At 37.9% G+C, this 25,924-nt stretch overlaps 1 protein-coding gene across 9 annotated transcripts in view; it reads right to left on the reverse strand.

Annotated features, from left to right (window-relative positions):
- ssbp2 (single-stranded DNA binding protein 2) overlaps nucleotides 1–25,924 on the reverse strand; it is a 695,743-nt gene that overhangs the window by 212,118 nt on the left and 457,701 nt on the right. For all 9 annotated transcript variants that reach the window (XM_039759281.1, XM_039759275.1, XM_039759279.1 and 6 more), the window contains one exon: nucleotides 24,459–24,548. In XM_039759281.1, the coding sequence (XP_039615215.1) occupies nucleotides 24,459–24,548 (90 nt within the window). The remainder of the gene's footprint in view (nucleotides 1–24,458; nucleotides 24,549–25,924) is intronic.

Here is a 25,924-nt window from a genome sequence, read left to right on the forward strand (position 1 = left end):
AAAAAAGTATTGCTACTACCTCAGATTCTGTTCAGTTATAGCTTTTTTATTGCTTTTGTATGTACTTGTGTCACATGTGACCAAATTTAAAAGGGAAACAATGAATAAACATTACTTGTTTTTCAATACATTCATTTGTGTTTGTTTAAAATTTCTTTTGCCCTGCCCGGGGTTTGTTTCCTGCCTTGCGCCCTGTGTTGGCTGGGATTGGCTCCAGCAGACCCCAGTGACCCTGTAGTTAGGATATAGCGGGTTTGATAATGGATGGATGGATAATATAAGGAAATGAGAAATTTCAATTTTGATGCAATTAACTAACAGATCCCAGGTTAAAACTGATGAAATATTGTATTGTCACTGGAGATCAGCATGCATGCAAATTTTGAAGGAAATTGGTTTGGTAAAAGTGGGTAAAAAATTGACTGCAAAATTTAACCCAGACAAAAAGACAACAAGTTGAATAAAATCATGTTTTTAAAAAAAAAAAAAAAAAAGTGGGAATGTTACAACATTTATACATGTGTAATTGCAAAATAAATAAGGCTGCAATGATTAGTCGACGTAATCGACGACACAGATTTTTTATTGTCGACACGTCATAAACAGAATCTTCAATAGAGGCTCCAGTCACAAAGAACCACATTGGTTTTTGTAACTGCAATGCACTACATGAATGTCTGGGGGCAGTATTGTTTGTTATTGTTTATCAAGACTGCACACAGTCCTACCAACGAAGAAGAATGTCTGAGGAGTAGAATGTAGAGGAAAAAACGTGGTTGCAATGGCGAGTCGGATAGAGGAGGGGGAAGGAGATGGAAAAAAATTGAGACAGAAACTTTCTAAAGTGTGGGAGCACTTCACCAAAAAAGGAAAAAAAGTTGAATGCAGATTATGCAAAGCAGAGCTTTCTTTTCACAGCAGCACCACCGCAATGCATGAGCATCTGAAACGCAAGCATACTGGAGCTGTGATGCTGCCATCTATTGAGAGGTAAGTTTTAGCGAGAAAAGTTAGTGTCAGGTGTTAACATTGATGTATGTACTATAATGTGTATATCAAGGTTTCAACAATGATAGCTAACCCGTAAACCGACACATACTTGGGGGTTAATGCACCCCTGGATGCCAAATACTTTTTAGCTGCAGTTTTTAAGTAAACGTCACAATTCACAAAGAAAATGTGAAATTTTAATGGAAAGAGCATTACAATTACTGCAACACTGATCATTTTACACACTGCAAATGAACTGTAAAACTATTAAAAAAACTACTGCAATAATCTATTATTATATGTTCAAGGTGCAACTGAAGCCAATTGATGAAATTCAGTAAATCACTGAGCCAACTGCGCTTGAACTGGCTGCACGCAAACACACAGAGGTAAATGCTGATGATTGCAGGCTCATCTAGTGCAGCGGCTGAATCCCAGAGACATTAGTACTGCAGTTCTGCTGGGGTCGGCAGTGCTCATGAGCTGGCTGCTCAACGAATGTACGGCACTGACTGATCAGTTCCGGCATCATGCCAAATTGCTCTGTGAAGTAAATATAGCTGGTTGCGGGATTCAATGAATGTATGTTTCCGAATATAATCGCCCCCTGCGTGCTGGCAAATTGCACTGAGACACGACTACAGCCGGTTGCAGCATTCAATGAATGTACATCGCTGAATATACTCGGCTCCGGCGTGCTGACAAATTGCACTGAGAAACAACTTTAGCCGGTTGTGGAGTTCAATGAATGTACGTCGTCGAATGTATGTTGTCGCATATACTCGGTTTCGGCATGCTTCCAAATTGCACTGTAAACCAACTCTAGCTGGTTGCGGTGGTTTAAGGGTTAAGTGAATATAATTTCAGTTATGTTTGCTAACGTGATTGGAGCTATAGTAAACAAATGAATAGTTGTAACTGACCCGTCCTAGTTTTATTTTCTTCTTTTTTCGTATAATATTTGAGTTCATATGAATAATAAACCATCTCTAACTAACGTTAAGTAACCTGTGTTTTGGAATACATCAGTAATTAGCTTGTTACATATTTTAGTCCATTATTTTTTTATTTTGGCATAATATAGTACATGATGTGATAAACTACAACACTTTGCCTTCAGAATGTGATGATTAAAACATCTTTTTCTGTCTGCAATATCATTCTTATGTACAGTAATCCCTCGCTATATCGCGCTTCGACTTTCGCGACTTCACTCTATCATGGATTTTAAATGTAAGCATATCTAAATATATATCACGGATTTTTCGCTGGTTCGCGGATTTCTGCGGACAATGGGTCTTTTAATTTATGGTACATGCTTCCTCAGTTTGTTTGCCCAGTTGATTTCATACAAGGGACGCTATTGGCAGATGGCTTAGAAGCTACCCAATCACAGCATGTATTACATATTAAGTAAAACTCCTCAATGATATAAGATATGCTTCCCGCGCGGTGATTGTTTGCTTTTCTCTCTCTCTCACCCTCTGTGACATTCTCTGCACCTGACGGAGGGGGTGTGAGCAGAGGGGGTGTTTGCACAGAGGCTGTTTGCCTAGAGGATACGGACGCTCCTCTACAAAATGCCGCTTTATCGCGGTGCTTCGGCATACTTAAAAGCACGTATTGATTTTTTGATTGTTTGCTTTTATCTCGCTCTCTCTCTCTGACACTCTCTGCTCCTGACGGCGCTCCTTTGAAGAGAAGATATCTTTGCATTCTTTTAATTGTGAGAAAGAACTGTCATCTCTGTCTTGTCATGGAGCACAGTTTAAACTTTTGACTAAAGGGTGTTATTTCATGTACAGAGGGCTCTAATAATGTTAACAGTGTGGGAGAGTTTAAAAGGGCTTAAAATATATAAAAATAACCATACAAACATATGGTTTCTACTTCACGGATTTTCATCTATCGCGGGGGGTTCTGGAACGCAATCCCCGCGACCGAGGAGGGATTACTGTATTCCTGCTACCTTTACTCCCTCTGAGTGTCTCTTCTCAGCAGCTGGGAACATTGTCTCAAAGAAGAGAGCCAGCCTCACCCCAGAGCATGTCGAAATGCTCACGCTCCTGCACTGCAATCAAGAATATATGAACTGAATCTTTTATAAACTGTACATTATTGTTTTATTTTATTTGTTTATTTTTTATTGTATTGAAGCTTTATTTAAACTTTTGGACTTTAAGACACACCAGTGGCCATTTTTGTTAAAAAGTTAAATGCACTTTTTTTGTTTAAAGACTGTGTGCACTTTATTTTGTATTGTTTAATGTATTTCTTTTTTATTGTGATGGTCACACTAATATAAAACATCTGATTATTTTCAAATTCATATGTTTCACTGGTTATTTTAATTTTATTATTATTAATTTTAATTGTGTTAATGCAGAGACATCAGGGTGACATTCACAGGTGGACAGACGTGAGAAGATGAGGTAAGACATGCACTGGAGCCCAGGTCGCAGGCATCAAAATAGTCATGAAATAATCGTGACTAATCCGGAAAAAAAATTGAACGATTAGCCGACTACCAAAATAATCATTAGTTGCAGCCCTAACCATAAAGCAGGTGGGACAGAAAAATACATAAATAAATATAAAAAATAAAACACTTTACAAAACACCATAACAAAATGAAACAGAAGTCTCACCCATAAGTACAAACACCTATAAAAAAGATATATAAAGAAAAGTCTTAAAACTGAAGAGGCCATGCAGGAGCTGTGGATCCAAGGTAGAAAACCAAATAGGAAGCCCTAAGCTGACTTGTATCAGAGGCAGTGGACGCATTGCGGGACAAAAACAACCTCTTCTTCAGGGCTAAGAAATAAACATATTTATTATTGTTATGCCCAAGCATAACATATCAAATAATTTGCACAGCAAAAAGGTCAGACAAGTCACTCTATTATAAAAAAAAACTTTTCAATGAGATGTGATCTTTTGAAGAGAGACAGAGAGTCAGACAGACACTTCAGAGAGATACTTTCAAGTCCCGCAGCACCGTCCTTTGGAAGCAAATCGCACCGTACTTACAAACATTTTCAAACAAGATCATGGTCATCTAACATTTCAGTTGTTGGCACACCCCGTTTACAGCCTTTTCAAACAAGAACACGGTCACCTAAACGCTCAGTTACATTATTAATGTGTATATAAAAGTTGAAGCTAATCGTCTCTTCTTTAATAAATCTAATCAAGCAAAACTTAGAATAGAACATACGCAAGGTCTCATTGATCACATTCAATATTCAAATATCAATAGTTCAGATAAATTCAAAATAGGTAAAGCAGTAATATTACCATCATAATATAAAGGTAGTCCAAGAGCATTGCAACAGTTATATCATGTTGGAATGACAACATCATGAACTATCGGTTGGCCAGATTTATTTATTACAATGACGTGCAATCCACAATGGCCAAAAATCTGCAGATTCTTGAGAACAATGCCACCGGCTACATCAGCTCTGGATATTCCCACTTTCATAAGTAGATTGTTTTATCAGAAAGTCTTATTTTTCTTGAATGAACTTGAAACAGTGTTCGGTCAAATCAGAGGATACATTTACACGATCGAATTTCACAAACGGGGTTTGCCTCGCATACATTTATTGGTTACTTTGCAAAATAAATTATTAACTGCTGCTGTAGTGTGCTGAAATTCCAAACAGAGAAACCTGAAATCTTGAATTATGGTACAAAGTCATTAAACACATGTCTCACGGACCTCATTTAAAAGATTCAATATGTTGGGACTCAAAAGAAAAAAAGTGTTTAAAGAAATCTCCAAAAGCGTTTATTCAAACAAAAGATATGATTAAGGCTGGTTTTCCTGATTACCGCCAAAGAGATAATCGTCATGAACAACACACTTATCACGGAAAGAAAGATGGTACAATTGTGATGCTCGATATTTCAATGATTGTACCATATAACCCGTATTTGCTCAAACAATTCCATTGTCATATTAATGTCAAGTATTGTGCATCGGTTATAAGTATTAAGTACATCTACAAGTACATTCATACAGGGCATGATAGAGTATGCGTAACTTTATCGAGCGAACAGTCTCAGAACGAAGTTCAAGCATATTTAGATACTCGCTATGTCAGTGCAATGGAAAGCAGTTGGCATTTAATGGAATTAAGTTGCTTGTTTAAATATTGCATCACCAAAAGATATCTAATAGTTTAATTTAAAATTGTTGTTAGGTGAATCAAAAGGAGCAACGTCATGTTCTAACTATAGATGGAACTAAGTACGGACAACTATATGTTTGAAAAGATGTCTGATGCCACTTCTGTAACGATGCCTTCTTCATGTACTTAATTATGATAGGTGAAGTTGATGCTTTACAATTATGGGAAGCATTCAAAGAAACATTAACTGAAAAGTCGAATGAACAAACGGCTCTTTCGATCATCAAAGAAATGTTAGAAGCATAAGATTTAACAATGCACCAATTTGGACTTCCAGAAGAAACAGACAAATCAGAGGTTAAGAAAGACATAACAGCAGACAAAAATTTAACAGTGGAAGACCATAAAAAATTATATCAGGAAAGTTAATTCCACATGTTGATTTTACTGAAGTTTTAAAGTAAACGTGAACATAATGCGTATGTAACAATTACCATGAAAAAAAAAAAATCTCGAGCAGAGCAGAGGGCGAAGCTCCCTAGTTATTTAAAAAAAAAAATAGAAAGAACAGCAATAAATAAAATAACCAGCATCTTACGTATATAATAAAGCATGCAAGTCACTGGGCACATGATGCAATAGTAAAGGCTTGGCAAAAAGCATTTACATTACATGGCATGTATTTGTATGAAATAGACTGAGAAATTATAAGGTAATCCAAATGGAGACTAACAAAATATGAAATGACCACTGGATTACTACCACAAGTAGTAAGTCTATGATAAGCGGAATACCACTATGCTTTGCACTCACGGGACAGAAGGACAATCCCGACCGCTTTTATATAGTAGATTATTGTACTGTACAATTAATTACACACACACACAGTTCTTACACACAACCACTAACCTATGAAGGCACAACCTCAGAGGAGAGTCTTCAGGTGGTGCTGTATCTTCAGCAGGTGCGTCGTTAACTTCTTCCGCTGAAGGGGTACTAGGAGTAGGCAGTGGGTGTCTGGGTGCGCGGCTGAAGAACATCTTGATAGGCAGTTGTTGGCGCTGTCTTTTCATATGCATGAGGAGGCTTTTGTAGGGTATTGCCTCCTTCTCCTGGATAGTAAGCAACTTCCTCCGGCGCTTAGTTTTATTGTCAGAAGGCTTAGAAAAAGCAGCACGTTTAGGAGCCATCGTGGGGCTTAGATAAAAGTTCTCAGAAAGCGCATGCGTAGTGACGTAAGCATGTATGAGAAAATAATCGCGATAGAGTGAAGCTGCGAAAGTCGAAGCGTGATATAGCGAGGAATCACTGTATATTTTTCCCCGTTGGACATTCAATATGTGACACAAGTTTTGACCAACAGTGTAATAGGTTAGTTCACTTACACACAGGTTCCACAGTCACAATTTGTGTCACAGGGTTGGAAATAGAGCAGTAATTTATATGTATAATTGCATCTACTTAATTTCTTTTTTGACTGGGAGGATATTAGTATATATGGTTATACGTGTTTGTTGCTGGGTATAACTCAATAAAGTACATTTAAATAAAAAAAGTCTTCATAATTATTGCATTTCATTATAAGGCATTATAATATAAGGCATGCAAAACTGAAAAAAGTAAACTCATGTGTCATTTATTCTCACTCCTTAAAAATACAAAATGAATTGAACATGAACTAGTTCAAAATTGAAATGGTGAACTATGAATGTGAATTTATTCATTTTAATCTGTGTGAACTGAACTTTCAGCTAGTTCTTGTGAGGTGGGAACTTGCACAACACTGGTCAAAATAGACTGCTCATAATAAATTAATGAATCAAAATTGCCCTAATCCTAGTGAAACTTTTGGGCTTGGATGTTCTTGCACAGTTTGTCCACTATAGGTTGCAGCTGGCTTATGGACAATTTCAAATCATTTTCTACATTTAGATGTACTCTGTTTTTGGTTATCAGTACTTTCAATGCAGAAAAACCTGACTCAGACAAATACAGTACGTTGCAAATGACAAGAAGCATCAAATGGCTTTTTTGTTCAACACTGGGTATTTGTTTCTGAGATTCCTCCAAAATTTTGACAGGAAAATAGCAGAGATTTGCATTTTCAATCTTTCATCATTGGCTATTTCCATTAATTCCTCTTGTGACCTCAAATCAAGACAATCCTCTTCAGTTCTAGACTCAAATTGATTTCTGATCCAGCTTAAATGATGATTGTCCAGGTTTGGGAAGCAGTCACTAAAGAATTCCTTCAAGTGTATCAGATGTGGCAATTTTACAGGCAGGACTATTGGAAAATGTCCTGACCTCTTGTCTTCCCCCGAATTTCTTAGCAGAATAAAAGCACCTCAACAAATTATAGACATACACAATAAGCTGTGCTGCATTAGCTACATCTATTACATCCTCAGCCAGATATCCATCTACACACAGTGTTGTCTGACAAAAGAAAAGTGTCAATTTTATGTGCAGTTTCCTCACCAAGCAATTCCTAAATTATGACTTTGGTCACTGGTAATATCTGATCTTCTCCAATTTTGCGAGCTTTCTATGCACAGGCATTGCAATGTGATACCTAAAAAGATGCCTTCAGTGCCCTTTCTGAAACCGTTGCTTGCTGTGTGAAAGTGCTCACTTGCTTCATAAGTACTGCTGCTTTCCTTTGGAAAAAGTCAACAGGTTTCCTAACATTAGCTGGATGGATGCTTCTGTTATAGACGTCTTTTTAATTAAGATGGCTTTAAACATTAGTTTAATAGAATTTCCTGAAAAAGAATGCATTTGGGGTAATAAAGTTTGGCTGTTTTTTTAGCCAGCACAAATCCGTACTCTATGAATTAAGCTTCATACTTTCTAGATTTGGATTCTGCTTTTGAATATGACTTATTTGATGAATTAAAGTAGAACTACAAAATGAGTTTTCTTCAGAATGTTTCCTTTTAAAAAACGGTCTATCATCATGTATTTTTTAGCATTCAGCACATTGTGTCTAGGTAGGTTGTGAACTGCTTTAATGCAACAAGTGTATGTCTATGGCAGCCTTTGAGAAGAATTTTTAAAATGTGTGTATTAATAGGCGTAATCGACAAGCGAACTAATGAAGTGACGATGATATTATTAAAATACAATGTGAACTGTCCCTAATCATTACATCTTGCCTGAAGGGGTCTGAGTTGCCTCAAAAGTGTGCATATTGTAATCTTTTTTAGTTAGCCAATAAAAAGTGTCATTTTACTTGACTTCTCACTACATTCATAATGGCTAACATGGTACAACACCCTAGTACAATGAGAACTAGAAAAATGCTTTATTATTTACAACTTTTTAAATAATAAAATTGAATTTTTTTTTTCCCCATGTTGCCACGGACCCCCTGACATATCCCTGTAGACTCACAGGGTGCCATGGACCTCAGGTTGGGAACCACTGATTTAAACATACTGTACCATAAATATTGAATGGATGCTGATTCTTATGATTGGTCAACTCATAGAGCTGTTCTACTCTCATGTACTGTCAACTCATGTTAATTTGCCAGCATTTTTCAGAGTAAATAAGTGGTCCCTTATAATTTATCATTTATTAAATGATCATATAGTCTGCATTAGCTTGGTAATTTAAACATTATTCCTGTTAACTTTATAAAGTTTCTATTGATGGTGTGGTCTGTGAAGGGTTCTAAAATAAAATAAAGATAAATTGACCTATTAATTATTTAAAGACAAAAGTAAATTAAAGGCCAATTGAAAAGGTTATAAATTATTTAAAAAATCCAATTGAGAAACAGCGAAAGCGGAACTAATTTTTAAACAAAATTATCACTTACAGTATTGTTAACACAGAACTGAACAATATAGTATTTTTAATTCACCTTCACGTCATCAGATGGTTGCTTTTACCACTGGCTTTGTCTTATCTGCCTCTGTTTATTCCCCTTCTAACTAATGTTCTCTGACTTGCATTATGCTCTGCAAATTCTGGAGCCAGGATTTCATAAATGGGTGGGCTTAAAATTGCCACAAGTAAGCCTAATGTTATTTTTCTTATTTTTAAATACATGTTCATCCAAAAATAAATCTGTCATTTTAGAAGTCATACCACTGGGAACATAATTTTTGTCTTTACTCATCTAGTTTGAATTCATTGCTACTTGAAATACACTTGCAAACTCTGAAAACATTTTGACTGCCTACCTTTTGATCATACATACAAGAAACCTGTCCATTACAGCACACCCATGTCCCAATAATATTTGTTATATAACTTTGAATGTTACATAACAGCAAACAGATTGATTAGTGGCTTAGTTTTTGTCAAGAATTGTGGCATTTCTTGGAATTTGTACATTTACAAAGTGCTGTCCCTAATTTTACTTGACTCGTGTTTTGAATGTCTGTAGCACACATTTCCAAACTCTGAATCCATGAGCGAACCTACCCCTCAGTTAGGATTATCACCAAAATGCCTGCACATTTTTCCCAAAAGTTGCATCTTTTCACATCCTGTATTCAGTTATATACCAATGAGCCTCAAAACTGCATGTCTCACTGGCTGCAACAGAAGTACCAATTGAGTCAGTGGCTCATGAATATCGGACATATCTGTGACCTGGCCAAACATTAGACATTTGGTGGTAAAGTGGTTGTAGACTTTCCAACACAACAAATAGTAGCATTGGTAGCAAACCTATTGTTAAATCTTATACAACAAGCAGCAGTATTTTCATCTGCCACTGGGGTATCACCAAAATTTTTAGTCCCAAAATCAGACCATTAAACATTTAGCAGTTCTCTTCATTTGTTTTTGTTTATAAAACCTACAAGGTCTGCTTGTCAAGACATTGTTATCATTTATCTTGTCTTGTTTCCTGTTTCCTTCCTACAGGACATATATAAATAGCAAATTCAATAAGGTACTAGCTGATAGCTTCCGATTAATATTCAATATTTTAGGTGTTTGTGATTGGTAAAATTGAAAGTCAATCTAATTTTTGATACCACACAGTAAAATTGCTATCCACGTTAATAAAAAGAAATGTCTATATCTGTGTATCCGGTTGCTAAGTTATTCCAACAGATGGTGCATCAGAAACATTTACAGCAACAAAATGCATTGTACTTGTCATTCTAACAAATTTGACATTGCAACCATTTGTAGAAATGCGTTTTATTGCTACATATGTTTGTGGTGTGCCATTTGTGAGACTGACAAACACAGTAAATTTTACAAAATACATCTTAATAGATATAATTCTTTGAAAGTATCTGGAAAGCATAAGTGTTACCATTGGTAAAGTTAACTAGTGGTTATGTTTATAATTGATATTTTAATCAAGGGAGATATGTATAAAAATGAATTTATGTATGTAGTATAGGTACATGTAGTATAGGGTGGGCCAATGAGAAAAGAAGATGGGCACAGGTCTACCCAGGCCCAATACTGGCATCATGCCTGTATTTCACCCTAAGGGCTCAATAGCCTCAACACTGTGTTGCATAGTAGTTTTTTAAACATGGAAGTATCATGTTTTTTTCTTTTGTACAGAGCCAAAATCCTTCTCTGTTCTTTCATTGCAACTGTCACTTTAAAACAGTCTTTTGACAATATGCAGCAGATTTCTTCTTTATTATAATATATTTTGTAAATGTACTGTTTTGAAAGACTTTTTAACTTAGTGTAAGGTGTGGAAGTTCAGCCCCAACACAGACAGGAACAGTGATACATAAATCCCAAGCACACACATTTTATTTGCTTTTCTTTCCTTTACACAGAACCAAATACCAACAATTATTACTCAGTCCTTTTTTCTCTCTTCTTTCTCTGTTTCTTCTGCCACTTTCACTCCTCCACACAAGCTCTGTACTCCACCTCCCTACTCCGGCTCCATTGATTGAGTGAGGCAGCCCCTTTTATATTGCACCCGGAAGTGCTGCAGGTTTGCTTCCATTAGCTTCCTGCAGCACTCCTCGGGGTGGCGGAAGTGCTGCATGAGCTCCTGGAAGTACCCCAGGTGACCCTGGATCTTCTTCTAGCAGCACTTCTGAGTGTGGCGGAAGTGCTGCTGTGCAGGGCTCTGCAATTGTCCAGGCACCCCCTGGCGGTGGCTACAGGCCCCAGCAGGGTTGACCTTTCAGGCTCTAATCCAAATCTGGCCCCAATGCAAACCAGGGGGGCTGCCCTCTCATATTCCAGGGGAAGTATTGACTCTTTCCCGATATTTCTATCTTCAAGGTGCCCCGGCTGGGCAAGAGCCACAAATGTCATTATATCTTTTTCTTTAAGTCTTGGTTAAACAAACTGTAAATATATTTACAAGGGCTTGCCTAAAAGTATAAAAGAAATGAAAGGCAGGGGATTTAGTGATATGTAAAATCAGAAATGAATTGTAATCTTTTTCCTTTTTTAAAGATGAGCTTTATTTGATTTGCCAAGCAAACGTTATTCTTTCAAAGGTTTATACAAACATTTGTCTATTGTTCCATAAGTTCTGCTGTACAATATGTAACAGATTATTGTGCCTTATTATGTTAGAAAGACTGGTTCTAGTGAGATTACGGCCATGTCTCACACAGAGATAGGCTCACATCATTTTTGTTGTTATAATTTATTTACTTATTTATAGCACTTTATTTGACAAGTATGTAATTAAAGTGTAGGTATTAATCTTATCCCAGAATTGTCCTAACAACACTGAGCCACTGCTAAGGCATTTGTAGCCCTGTTCCAAACCTGCCTCTCATTGTTGTTCCTTTCGTCAGTTACATTGACTCCACTGACCAGCAGTAACTCTCTGCAACCTCTATGGGAGCAGTAGATGCAGCAGACACACGGTAGCAATTTCCAGATTAAATTAACTCACGTTTCCAATTGAATTCGGTCTAATATGTATGTCTGATTGACGACCTAAAGGTACTTTAAATTGATGCTCAAGCTGCATATACATTTCCCAAAATATATGGCTTAGGGGGGTGGAAATGTAGATCTGATTTTTCAAAAACTATTTAGATTTACTTAAACACTGATGAAATTGATCAATTAGAATACATCACCAGCTTTAGATACAGTTAAGACTAGAATTACTAAAGCCTACGAAAAAACTTGTAGATCCGTCCCACCTTAAAAAGCTTCACACCTCCCTGTCACGTTTTTTGACTTCTAAATTTGTGGCTAAGCAGCAAGCAGCCTGCTATCACATCCCCCACCGGTGCACAGTTTTCTCAGCTCAAGTTTGTTTACTTGCGTGTCAGTTGCTTGAAGTTGTATGGAGTGAGAATTTAAGCAAAATGACACCTTTTATAAATACTATATCATTATTTGGAACACTTGCATTTCATGTGTGTTCCGTGTCTACATAGATCTATGTACACACATCGTTAAAAAAGAAACGTTTTTCATGTTTTAGTCATAATTGACAAAATGTAGACATGAAGTTTATAATGTGTGAAGCCTGAAGTCCAAATATCAAAGAAACACTTTAAGAAAAAGTACAAATATAATATAACAAGTGTGCTTTTATTCAAAAATATAACTACAGAAAAATAACCCGCGTTAGAATGCGATATTGAGATGCATTTGCTAAGAGTGCTGTGGTGGCACAACAGTATCAGCTCTTGACTGGTAGTCTGAACTTCACTGGTTCGATTCCAGATGAGTCTGTTTTGAAAAGTAAGCTGCATGTATTCTTACTATTTTAGAATAAAAACATACATTTTATTCCAGTATGTAACAGCCGGTGTAATTTATGACACTTGTAAAGGTTAACTTTTTTTTTATTCTGTTAATCTCTTAGCCGTGTTCACGATCCCAACTCATTTCCACTCAGAGTCGAATCGGGCTTGTGAGATTTGTCCAAAAATGAGCCCATACAAAAAGAATAAATAAATATAGTGTTCAAAATGCCGGGCACGTGCATCATTTTGAATGAATTAACTGAACAGTGGGCTTTTTTAAAATGTTTTTCTGAAGATGTTTTTGTTAACTTAGTTCATGACGTAGTAGGAACTCATTGAGTTTACTAAAAATGCGCCAAAGTCGTTTCAATCAATATCAATATAATCTGACTTTAAATTAACTGTATATATTCAGGAATGAGGTTATATATTCCGACGCTGACTTTATATATTCGGTAATGACTTTATATGTTCTGACGCTGACTTTATATAATCAGGCTATGACTTTACATATTCGGGAGTGACTTTATTTATTCTAACTCTGACTTTATATATTCAGGAATGACTTTATATATTGTGATGACGACTTTATATATTCAGGAATTACTTTATATATTCAAGTTTTGACTTTATATATTCAGGAATGACTTTATATATTCTGAAAATCATTGTAATTGCCTGTTTGGCACCCCATTGGGCACTGTTTAATAGATATATAAATAAACAGCTTAGGGGATAGATATATAGATAGACAAGAAGGAAAGCCACTATATGATAGGCAGACAGGGAAGCTGCTATATAATAATAAAATTACTGTTATTACTATATAGAAAGACAGGGAGTTCAAGCAGGCAGAACGGCAAAGGTTTTAAAAAAAAACAAAAAAAACATTTTCTCCCCAGCGGGGAATCGAACTCGGGTCTCTGAGTTAGAGCAAGTCTGCTCCGAGTGACAAAATCTTACCAGTACACCATGGATGCTGTTGTGACATTCTTGAACCTTTTGTGAAAGTGTTTATTTGATCTTTGGCCTTCAGGCTTCACACGTTTTATAGTTTATGCCTACGTTTTGTAACATTTATTACTAAAGTATAAAAAAAGTCTGTTTTAACAATGTGTTTACACAGATTACACTAGAAACAGAACACACATGAAATTAGTGTGTTCCAAATAATGATCTATTATTTCCACTCTAAAACTACACTTCACTCCCAGATAATCTATCAAGGCATGAGCTGGGAGAAGTTTGTGCACGTTCTAAGTCAGTGGGGGGAACAGCTTTTTTTTATCAGCACATTTAGATGAACAAAAGACGCTGGTGGAGAGGTGAGAACGGTTTTAAGAAGCGATTTAAGGTGGGACGGATCTACGAGTTTTTTCGTAGGCTCTGGTAATTCTAGTGTTAAAGACACAAACTCCACAGTCCAACTTCCTCCTCCACCTCCATCTTGTCCATTATCAGAGAATTGTAAGATACTTTTGTCAGACTCTATGTGTCAAGGCTTTTAAACATTTCTGCAGGTTTCTAAAAGGGTCAAGGCATCACATTTTTAAGGCAAGTTTATATACAGTATGATGTGTGCATTAGACATGCACAGTTCATGCTGAGTGTTTGTGGAAAAACTAGACAAATATTTAACTTGATAAACATAAAGCATGTGGTGTGCTATCTGAGGTCAAACAGTTTGATGCAAGCACTATCTTCATTTCTTTTAATTGCTTTTGCCATAAACTACTGAAGTCTGTATCAATTCCAGAAGTAGAGAAGTGCAGATCTCTTCAGCCACAGTCCTATTTTATCAGATTTTAATTGTTTTTACATTTAATATAAGGAAAGCATGTTAATAGAAAAATCTGGAAAAGTACTATGTCTTGTTACCCACTTGTCCGTCTATAATTTGAACTTTGCCATGACCAATTCAGGTTTGTATGGGACAACAGTTTAAAATAGCAAAACTGGGTTTAAAGGAAGGAATCAAACTTGTATCTGGCGCCATCACTGAGCACATTTACAGACAGTATATCTACACTCTCTTACACAGTGTCAATTTAGTGTTACCATAAACAGAATATCATTATGATGTGGTTAGGGTTATGGAGGTCCTAGGGGGAAAAAACAACATGCAGACAAGAGGAGAACATGCATACTTTGGTTCACATTTACATCCAGACTCCTGCACACTGAATTGTCAATGATTTATTATGAGAGGCAAGATTTCTAGACTATTTATTGCATGATTTAAAGGAGCTTAGCTGATTTCATTTACAACCCCAATTCCAATGAAGTTGGGACGTTGTGTAAAACGTAAATAAAAACAGAATACAATGATTTGCAAATCCTTTTCAACCTATATTCAATTGAATACACTAAAAAGACAAGATATTAAATGTTCAAACCGATAAACTTTATTGTTGTTTTGCAAATCTTCACTCATTTTGAATTTGATGCCTGCAACACATTCCAAAAAAGCCGGGACAGGGGCATGTTTACCACAGTGTTATATCACCTTTCCTTTTAACAACACTCAAAAAGTGTTTGGGAACTGAGGACACTAATTGTTGAAGCTGTGTAGGTGGAATTCTTTCTCATTCTTGCTTGATGTACAACTTCAGTTGCTCAACAGTCCGGGGTCTCCGTTGTCGTATTTTGCACTTCATAATGCGCCACACATTTTCAATGGAAGACAGGTCTGGACTACAGGCAGGCCAGTCTAGTACCTGCACTCTTTTACTACCTACGAAGTCACGCTGCTGTAACACATGCAGAATGTGGCTTCACATTGTCCTGCTGAAATAAGCAGGTATGTCCCTGAAAAAGACGTCGCTTGGATGGCAGCATATGTTGCTCCAAAACTTGTGTGTACCTTTCAGCATTAATGGTGCCTTCACAGGTGTGCAAGTTACCCGTGCCATGGGCACTAATACACCCCGATACCATCACAGATGCTGGCTTTTGAACTTTACACTGATAACAATCCAGATGGTCCTTTTCCTCTTTGGCCCGGAGGACACGATGTCCATGATTTCCAAAAACAATTTGAAATGTGGACTCGTCAGACCACAGCACACTTTTCCACTTTGCGTCAGTCGATCTCAGATGAGCTCGGGGCCAGAAAAGTCGGCGGCGTTTCTGGGTGTTGTTGATATATGGCTTTCGCTTTGCATGGTAGAGTTTTAACTTGCACTTGTAGATGTAGCGACGAACTGTGTTAACTGATAATGGTTTTCTGAAGTATTCCTGAGCCCACGTGGTAATATCCTTTACAGAATGATGTTGGTTTTTAATGCAGTGCCACCTGAGGGACTGAAGGTCACAGGCATCCAGTGTTGGTATTCGGCCTTGCTGCTTACGTGCAGAGATTTCTCCAGATTCTCTGAATCTTTTGATGATATTATGGACAGTAGATGACGAAATCTCTAGATTCCTTGCAATTGTACATTGAGAAACATTGTTCTTAAACTGCTGGACTATTTTCCCACGCAGTTGTTCACAAAGTGGCGAACTTCGCCCCATCCTTGCTTATGAACGACTGAGCCTTGGGGATGCTCCTTTTATACCCAATCATGGCAAACACCTGTTTCCAATTAATCTGTTCACCTGTGAAATGTTCAAAACAGGTGTTTTTTGAACATTCCTCAATTTTCCCAGTCTTTTGCTGCCCCTGTCCCAGCTTTTTTGGAACATGTTGCAGGCATCAAATTCAAAATGAGTGAAGATTTGCAAAACAACAATAAAGTTTATCAGTTTGAACATTAGATATCTTGTCTTCGTAGTGTATTCAATTGAATATACAGTAGGTTGAAAAGGATTTGCAAATCACTGTATTCTGTTTTTATTTACGTTTCACACAACGTGCCAACTTCATTGGAATTTGGGTTGTATAATAAAATAACAGTGTCACTGTTATACATTTTTTTTATAAATTCAAATTTCAGTGAAGTATGAATGTGAAAACTTTTAAGCAATCTAAATTCCAGTGCACAAAAGCAAACAGATTAAGTAAAACACAGATTTTTATACAGTAAGTCTTTGAAACTTTGTATTCTAAAACACATATCTCATTTTAGCAGATGGCAGAAAAGAGTAGAAGGATTAAAATGTAACATTTATTCCATTTCAAAAATTTTAAATTGTTCAAATAATGCATTAACCATTTTATATAGTTTTAATCAGCTTCATATTTACAGAAACAATAAGTCTACTTAAAATTAGTTTCACAACAGTTTTTGGTGCAGATTTTTACAGCAATCTTAAAAAACAGAAATTACTTCAATCTGCAGTGAGTAGTTTACAATAAACCGTCAATGAGGAAGCAACGATACGAGGGACTTTTTATTACTTTCATTTCATTTGATGAAATAAATGTTTTTTCACACCCAGTGAAATATGTATCTAGATTTGCATTATATGTACTATGGATAGTACGAATTTCATTGGCCACTGAAAACCTTTTGTTTTGTGAGTTTTTTTTTTTGGGTATACACACACATACACACAAAATTCCCAGAAGCGGGCAACAGCCCAAAAATAGAGTGTAGTTCTCAAATATACCACTAGGTATTATATTGCCAACAATCCGGTTAATCACTCCACAGAGTGGCAACGTGCTGATTGAGTGTACGTTTCTGGTATTTATTTTAGAATCATGCACATGACAAGAACAGTTTTTTTCCACCAAGCCACTATGGCAGATTCCCAGGAGACAATCATGATCATGTTTTTTGACACTGGACAGTGTGTTAACAGGTGACATTAAACTCCACTGCTGATGTGCACATGGAAAAGCATCAGCAAAAATCGTCCGGAGAAGTGGCACACCCAAAACTGGATTTTGCACCATGATAACACACCTGTGCACATCACATTGTCAGTCAAAGAGTTTTTGAGCAAAGCAATATGGCTGTTGCCCCCCCAAACCAACCCCCCCATAATTTACCAGGTCTCACTCCCAGTGAGTTCTTTTTGTTCTCACAATTAAAAATGAGGCTGAAAGGAAGGTGATTTGCTACCATGCAAAAAAACACAAGAGGTTCTAGACATGGTAACAATCGATGAGTACAGGAAATGATTTCAGAAGTGGGAGAAGTGTTTGGACAATCTAAAGGATAATTAAATAATTGTTGTAAGTTTTACTGTAAAGTTTTCTTTTTTTTTTTAAACAATGCTGGAAATATTTGGGTCCCCCATAGTATATAGCACTGTGCAAAAGTCTTTGACCACCCTTTGCTTTAACACCTGCATTTCCCTTAGGTAAACTTGTATGCAGTTTCTAAAGGTCCTTCCACGGTCGGTTGTTTCACATGCCACAGATCTATTATAGATTTGTTTCTGTCTCTAAAGGTAATCCCATATTGGCTTGATGAGGTTGAGATCAAGGATCTGTGGATAATAAAGCTCTATTTTTTTTTCTTTGTATAGAAAACCTACATATTATAACACTGTCTTGCATGCAACTAGTCTTCACTCTAAGCTTCTAATTAATAATCTTCCAGATTTTTCAAGTTAGAAAAATTTGTTCTGAATACAATAGATACGCTAGCACTTTGACCAACAGATTTACTACCCATGGTTACAAAATAAAAGTGTAAAAAAATCCATCTAAAAGGGTACTTACTGATCATGAAGGTTTGCTGCACTTGAATAAGAAATGTACTGTACACCAAATAGACTGGTATATAACCTTTCAGTATGTTTTCTGCTTATGCAAAGCAGGTTGTTAGATCTATAAAAAACTAGCATATTTTACAATTCAACCTTGTTTTTTTTTGGCCGTTCACTCTTTTCACTTTTACCCATAATGTAGTAACATGCCCTGACCAATGAATACTGTAAGTCTGTTACTTATAAATACATTTAAAAAGCAGTTGCTGCTCGGTATACCAAGATATTTCTGTTCATACTTTGGAAGCCGGAAGTAGCAAAAAAGTATGTGAGGGTGGTACAAGATATGTATGAGGACAGTGCGAGTGCAGTAAGTTGTGTGTAGTTACAATGACAGCTTGTAGGAGTAAGATGGAGTATATGTGCGCAAATGAGAGGGAAGGTGGTGGAATGGTGTAACTGCATGGAGAAGAGGTGGTAAAGGAAAATGAATTTAAATACTTAGGTTCAACAGTCCAAAAAAAAAGAGAGTTCACCAGAGACGTAAAGAAAAGATGGTGGCACTGATGAAAAGACACAAGGCAGAGCTGGAAGTGGCAGAGTTGAAGATGCTATGATTTTCACTGAGAGTAATAAAGGTAGACAGGATCAGAAATTAGTATATTAGAGGGATAAAACAGTTTGGTGACTGAATGAGCGAGACTAGATTGAGATGGTTTGGGCATGTGAGGAGGAAAGATGAGGGGTAGATCAGGAAAAGAATGTTAAGGATGGATCCACTAGATGAAATGAAAAGAGGAAGGCCAAAGAGGGGGTTTATGGATGTAGTGACAGAGGACTTGACGGCATGTGGTGTGGCAGAAAATGATGTAAAATATAGGGATAGATGGATATTGATGATCCACTGTGGTGTCCCCTAAATGGAAGCAGCTGAACAGGATAAGAAGATTTTGAAATATGATTGTTTATTTATTTATATAACTGTCACAATTCCTTGATTTTTTTTTGTGTGTATTTTGTTGGAATAATTATTAAGCACATCTACTCTCTTTTCACCTGCGTTGGACTGGCACCCTGTCCATGGGACTGATTCCTGCTTGTACCTTATGCATACTTTGATAAACTCTAAAACCCCCATGACCCTACTCAAGTTTATGCAAGCTTAGAAAATGGTATGGTATTGCATCTACTTTATTTTGCATGGTATTTCACATTGACTATTACTAAGAAGATGAAAAAAAAGTTATGTTTAGTTGATTTGAAGATGAAAACTGTTTAGGAAATTAAGGCTAAGCCTCTTCCCCTACACTAATCACAATGAACTTTACATAAAACACAGGTTTTCAGTATAGCTTCTTTGTCAAATTGCATGACAATCTCAATTTGACAATCAAGATAATAACAAAGTGGCCTCTTACAGTCACAGGTTAAACAAGTGTGGAACCTTTCCTCACCCATCTTCCTCAATTCTCATGCTCTGTTGACATGCACAGTAAGAACTTATAAATACAATGTGTTCCCACACTGGTGTCTTTTATAACACAGGCATGGAAGCAACGGTGACATTACAGACAAGTAGTGAGCAAACAAAGTAGAAAGAAGGAGTACTGTAGTCACACAGAAATACTGTGTGTAGTATGGGCATACTATGAAAAGATGTGTCAGAACTTTGCGGATTTAGGGCACAATATTGTGTAAGCACTAATAAACAATATGTATCATAAATAACAGATATTAGTGTGAAAAGGCATATTCCCATTGGTATTCAGGGTGAACCACAACATTGCAAATTCAACAAGAAATAAACAAAAATGGCTAATTGACTACACTAATAATAACTCTTTACATTTACAGTATATAGTGCTTTTCTCCTTACTCAAAGCACTTTCCACATGGGGAGAACCTGGGACGTGAACCCATAATCTTCTTATTGCAAAGTAGCAGTGCTATCACTAAGCCACTCAGAGTCAAAGCACTACATCTTCCTTCTCAAATGCTTTAAACAGTAGCACATTTAATTGTAAATTATAACATTTTCAAACTTTATAAGTTATAAAGATTCATTGTTATTTAAGAGCAAATAAGATAATAAAATTGGGCTACTGTTGGCAGAAAAAGAAGAAGAAGAAGTCCAGAGGTAGGAGGAGGAGGAGGAGGAAGGTAAAAAGAGTAGAACTGAGGGTAGGAACTTTGAATGTTGGCAGTATGACTGGTAAGGGGAGAGAGTTAGACAATATGATGGAGAGAAGGAAGGTTGATATATTGTGCGTGCAAGAGACTAAATGGAAGGGGAGTAAGGCCAGGTGGATTCAAATTGTTCTATCATGGTGTGGATAGGAGGAGAAATGGAGTAGGTGTTATTCTGAAGGAACAGTATGTCAAAAGTGTTCTGGAGGTGAAAAGAGTGTCAGACCGAGTAATAATTATGAAGCTGGAAACTGGAGGTGTGATGATTAATGGTGTTAATACATATGCCCCACAAGTTGGGGGTGCAGTGGATGAGAAAGAAGATTTTTGGGAGTGAGTTGGATGAAGTGATGAACAGTGTACCCAAGGGACAGAAAGGGATGATTGGAACGGATTTCAGTGGACATGTTGGTGAAGGGAACAGAGGAGACGAGGAGGTGATGGGTAGGTATGGTGTCAAGGAGAGGAATGAAGAAGGTCAGAAGTTAGTGGACTTTGCCAAAAGGATGGACATGGCTGTGGTGAATACATATTTTAAGAAGAAGGAGGAACATAGGGTTACGTACAAGAATGGAGGAAGATGCACACAGGTAGATTACATCCTGTGCAAAAGAGTCAATCTGAAAGAGATTGAAGACTGAAAAGTAGTGGCAGGGGAAAGTGTAGTTAAGCAGCATAGGATGGTGGACTGTAGGATGACGTTGGAGATTTAGAAGAGGAAGAGAGTGAAGGCAGAGCCAAGAATCAAATGGTGGAAGATGAAAAATAAAGACTACGAGATTGAGTTTAGGGAGAAGGTGAGACAGGCACTGGGTGGTAGTGAAGAATTACCAGACAGTTGGGAAACTACAGCAGATGTAGTAAGGGTGACAGCAAGAAGGGTGCTTGGTGTGGCATCTGGACAGAGGAAGGAGGAAAATGAAACCTGGTGGTGGAATGGGGAAGTACAAGAAAGTATACAGAGGAAGAGGATGGCAAAGAAGTGGGATAATCAGAGAGATGTAGAAAGTAGGCAAGAGTACAAGGAGATAAGATGCAAGGTGAAGAAAGAGGTGGCGTAGGCTAAAAAAAAAAGGCGTATCATGAGTTGTATGAGAGGTTGGACAGTAAGGAGGGAGAAAAGGGCATGTACCAATTGGCTAGACAGAGGGACCGAACTGGGAAAGATGTGCAGCAGGTTAAGGTAAGAAAGGATAAAGATGGAAATGTACTCACAAGTGATGACAGTGTGTTGAGGAGATGGAAAGAGTACTTTGAGAGGCTTATGAATGAAGAGAATGAGAAAGAGAAGAGGCTGGATGATGTGGAGATAGTGAATCAGGAAGTGCAACGGATTAGTAAGGAGGAAATAAGGACAGCTATGAAGAGGATAAATTATGGAAAAGCCGTTGGTCCAGATGACATACCTGTGGAAGCATGGAGGTATTTAGGAGAGATGGCAGTGGAATTTTTAACCAGATTTTTAATGGAATCTTGGAAAGTGAGAGGATGCCTGAGGAGTGGAGAAGAAGTGTGCTGGTGCTGATAATTAAGAATAAGGGGGATGTGCAGGGCTGTAGTAATTACAGGGGGATAAAATTGATGAGACACAGCATGAAGTTATGGGAAAGTGTAGTGGAAGCTAGGTTAAGAAGTGAGGTGATGATTACTGAGCAGCAGTATGGTTTCATGCCAAGGAAGAGCACCACAGATGCGATGTTTGCTCTGAGGGTGTTGTTGGAGAATTTTAGAGAAGGCAAGAAGGATTTGCATTGCATCATTGTGGTCCTGGAGAAAGCAAATGACAGGATGCCACGAGAGGAGTTGTGGTATTGTATAAGGAAGTCAAAATATGAGAAATATGTAACAGTTGTACAGGATATGTATGAGAGAAGTGTGACTATGGTGAGCTCTACGGTAGGAGTGACGGATGCATTCAAGGTGGAGGTGGGATTACATCAGGGATCGGCTCTGAGTCCTTTCTTATTTGCAATGGTGATGGACAGGTTCACAGATGAGATTAGACAGGAGTCCCTGTGAACTATGATGTTTGCTGATGACATTGTGATTTGTAGCGATGGTAGGGAGCAGGTTGAGGAGACCCTGGAGAGGTGGAGATATGCTCTAGAGGAAAGGAATGAGGGTCAGTAGGAACAAGATAGAATACATGTGTGTAAATGAGAAGGAGGTCAGTGGAATGGTGTGGATGCAAGGAGCAGAGCTGGCGAAGGTGGATGAGTTTAAATACTTGGGATCAACAGTACAGAGTAATGGGGATTGTGGAAGTGAGGTGAAAAAGAGAGTGCAGGCAGTGTGGAATGGGTGGAGAAGAGTGTCAGGAGTAATTTGTGACAGATGGGTATCGACAAGAGTGAAAGAGAAGGTTTACAGGACGGTAGTGAGACCAGTTATGTTATATGGGTTGGAGACGGTGGCACTGACCAGAAAGCAGGAGACAGAGCTAGAGATGGCAGAATTAGAGATGCTAAGATTTGAATTGGGTGTGACGAGTATGGACAGGAATAGAAATGAGTACATTAGAGGGTCAGCTCAGGTTGGGCGGTTGGGAGACAAAGTCAGAGAGGCAAGATTGCATTGGTTTGGAAATGTGCAAAGGTGAGATGCTGAGTATATTGGGAGAAGGATGCTAAGGATAGAGCTGCCAGGGAAGAGAAAAAGAGGAAGGCCTAAGAGAAGGTTTATGGATGTGGTGAGAGAGGACATGCAGGTGATGGTTGTAACAGAACAAGATTCAGAGGACAGAAAGATATGGAAGAAGATGATCCGCTGTGGCAACCTCTAATGGGAGCAACCGAAAGAAGAAGGAAGAAGTTATTTAAGAGCAAAAAGAAAATCATTAATTTGAACATTCTGCTCATTTGAATACAGAGTTGTGGGTCAAGAACAGTCATTTAAGGTTTCATATTGTGCATTTTATTGGATAACTCTGAAATAAACACTTTCTGGGTATCACATGAATCACGCCTGGTCTTTCAACCTGCCACTGGCTATCCACATTTGCTTATTTTTCTTTAAAGTGCGCCAGCTATTCTTTTTTAAGGCCTAAATGCCTTCCATTATGTCCTTCTTTTCAAAGTTTCTTGCTTGTTTACTTTCAAGCTGTGGGCAATGTACATTTTTTATGGTAAATTGGATAAGTGTTGGTCTAGACCATTATTTAACCTTTGCATCTGTGTTAAACACAACATACTAAAATAGCCACTTTCCACAAAAGGACACTTCTGTGTCCTTTGATTAAGAAAACAGAACTCACTAACTTTGCTGCAGCTGCATTATGTTACAAAATTGTAGCAAACAGGTTAATTCATTGTGAAAGCCCTTAACCCACAAAACATTGCGGGTACTTGTGTGCTCTTCAAGCAAGGTCACAATGCCTGAAGAAAGGCATCTAATTGGTCATCTGTTGTTTATCTTAATAAAAATACAGTATCTGTGTTTGCTCATCCACCTTTCTGACTAAAGTCCATTCATGTCCCCCCAGTCAAACAAATGCTAATTTCATAGTCTCTCACTTGGTATTACAGAATCCATCTATTTTTACTGTTTTCCAACTTCTCTATATTTTCTTGTCTTCCTCTTCATATTTATCTCCATCTATTTATGTATAATTCTAATTACTTTCTTTGTTTTCTCTGCAAGCATTCAGCCCACATGCCTATTATATTCTGTTTGTATTTCTGTCCTGCTTTCTGTATATCAGTCTCTATCTATGTATGTTTGTTGGCCTGTTCATCACACTGTTCCCATCCATATGTCTGAGTGGCAATTACTCAGACTGTGAGTACAAATGACTCTAAGAACTGTTTAAAACCTCACCCAATGCGGTATAAAGGTAAGCAGTTGCGACAAGATGACAAATTGCTGGCTTTACCTGAAAGAATCCTGGAGGAACAGGCCCCACTGGCATGCCATCTCCTGGGGGAATGCTTCCTAACACCGGGCTGGGGGCTGCAGCAGCACTCTGGAAGAGACCAAGGGAAAAATAAGCTATAGTCATAACACAAAACACATCAAACAAGTACACATGAATGATCATGTTTGTCCAAGCAAAAAAGAAAATTAGTTACTTGGGATTAGTAAGAAATGAACTATTATTTTTTACAACACATTTAAAAAGAATAAAAAATACTGTAACACATTTAAAAAGAGTAATTCATTTGGTGAAAGTACAGATTTAAAGACAAAAAATGGATTTAAAATAACATGATAATGAAGAGGCTCCCTTCATTTTTTGTTAAACGGCCCCCCTTAACTGTTCAATAGTTACACATGTAGCCAGTAAGTTGTGAACTCTATCACAGCTTTTACAAAAGAAGATCTATTTGTGGAAAACACAATACACAGTCATGAGAACTCACAATGAATCTTGACAAAATCAAGAACCAGATAGGGCACACTAATAATCTAACTCAAATTCACACACACTATACCTAACCTATGGCGAGGCAAATTACCACTTACAAATATCTCAAAAGGCATACAATATCTGAAAATGTATATTAAGATAATATGTCTTGTGGAGGATGGCCGGCCGTTTATCCCGGCAGCATGGAGGTCCCCAGAAGACCAGCAGGGCATCATGGACAATGGAGTTTTTATGCACCACCCTGCTGGATGCCATGGGGGCCACTAGGGGACGCTGTAGGGAGGAGTAATGGATATTTTCCCTACGCCCCGGAAGCACACGTGGACAAGAGGAATGACATGCTTCCGGGGTGAAGAAAAGAACTTGTATCTGACCCGGAAGTGATTGAGAGTCACATGGACTGGGGATTAGGAACACTTCTGGGTCAGGAGATATAAAAGGACTGTGGGAGCTCCCAGACGGCGAGCTGAGCTGGGTGGAAGGGTGGCTTCACGTCTGGGAGCTGGAGGATTGGTTTATTGTTTATTGTATTAGTTATTGTGATTTGTATGAGTATTGTGGAGGAGAGGGTGTTTTGTACACTGTGGCTGAAGAATAAAGTAAATTTGAGGACTTTTACTTGGTGTCTGAAGTCATGGACAGGGGTTCAAGGGAGCGAGAGGGCCCCCTATCTACCACAGTGGCGTAGTCGGCAGGATACTCCAGCATCTATAGCGGAGGACCTGAATCAAAAATTTCTGTAGGTAGTGAAACCCCGAGAAGACTATGGAGTCAGGAATCACCACAGCATCGCCAAAACCTGAAAATTCCGAGTCCAAAATGGGGAAGAGGAAGGGCAAACAGAGCGACAACGCCAGCGGGAGTGCCTTAGGTGCAATGGCCGCCGCTCGGGAGGAGTCAAGGAGCGGCCTTATAAGTCCAGAGAAACCTCCAGGATTCAACAATCGCTCTGAGGTATGTGCCGGGAACGT

The sequence above is a fragment of the Polypterus senegalus genome, chromosome 7 (genome assembly GCF_016835505.1).
Source record: "Polypterus senegalus isolate Bchr_013 chromosome 7, ASM1683550v1, whole genome shotgun sequence".
Taxonomy (NCBI): Eukaryota; Metazoa; Chordata; class Cladistia; order Polypteriformes; family Polypteridae; genus Polypterus; species Polypterus senegalus.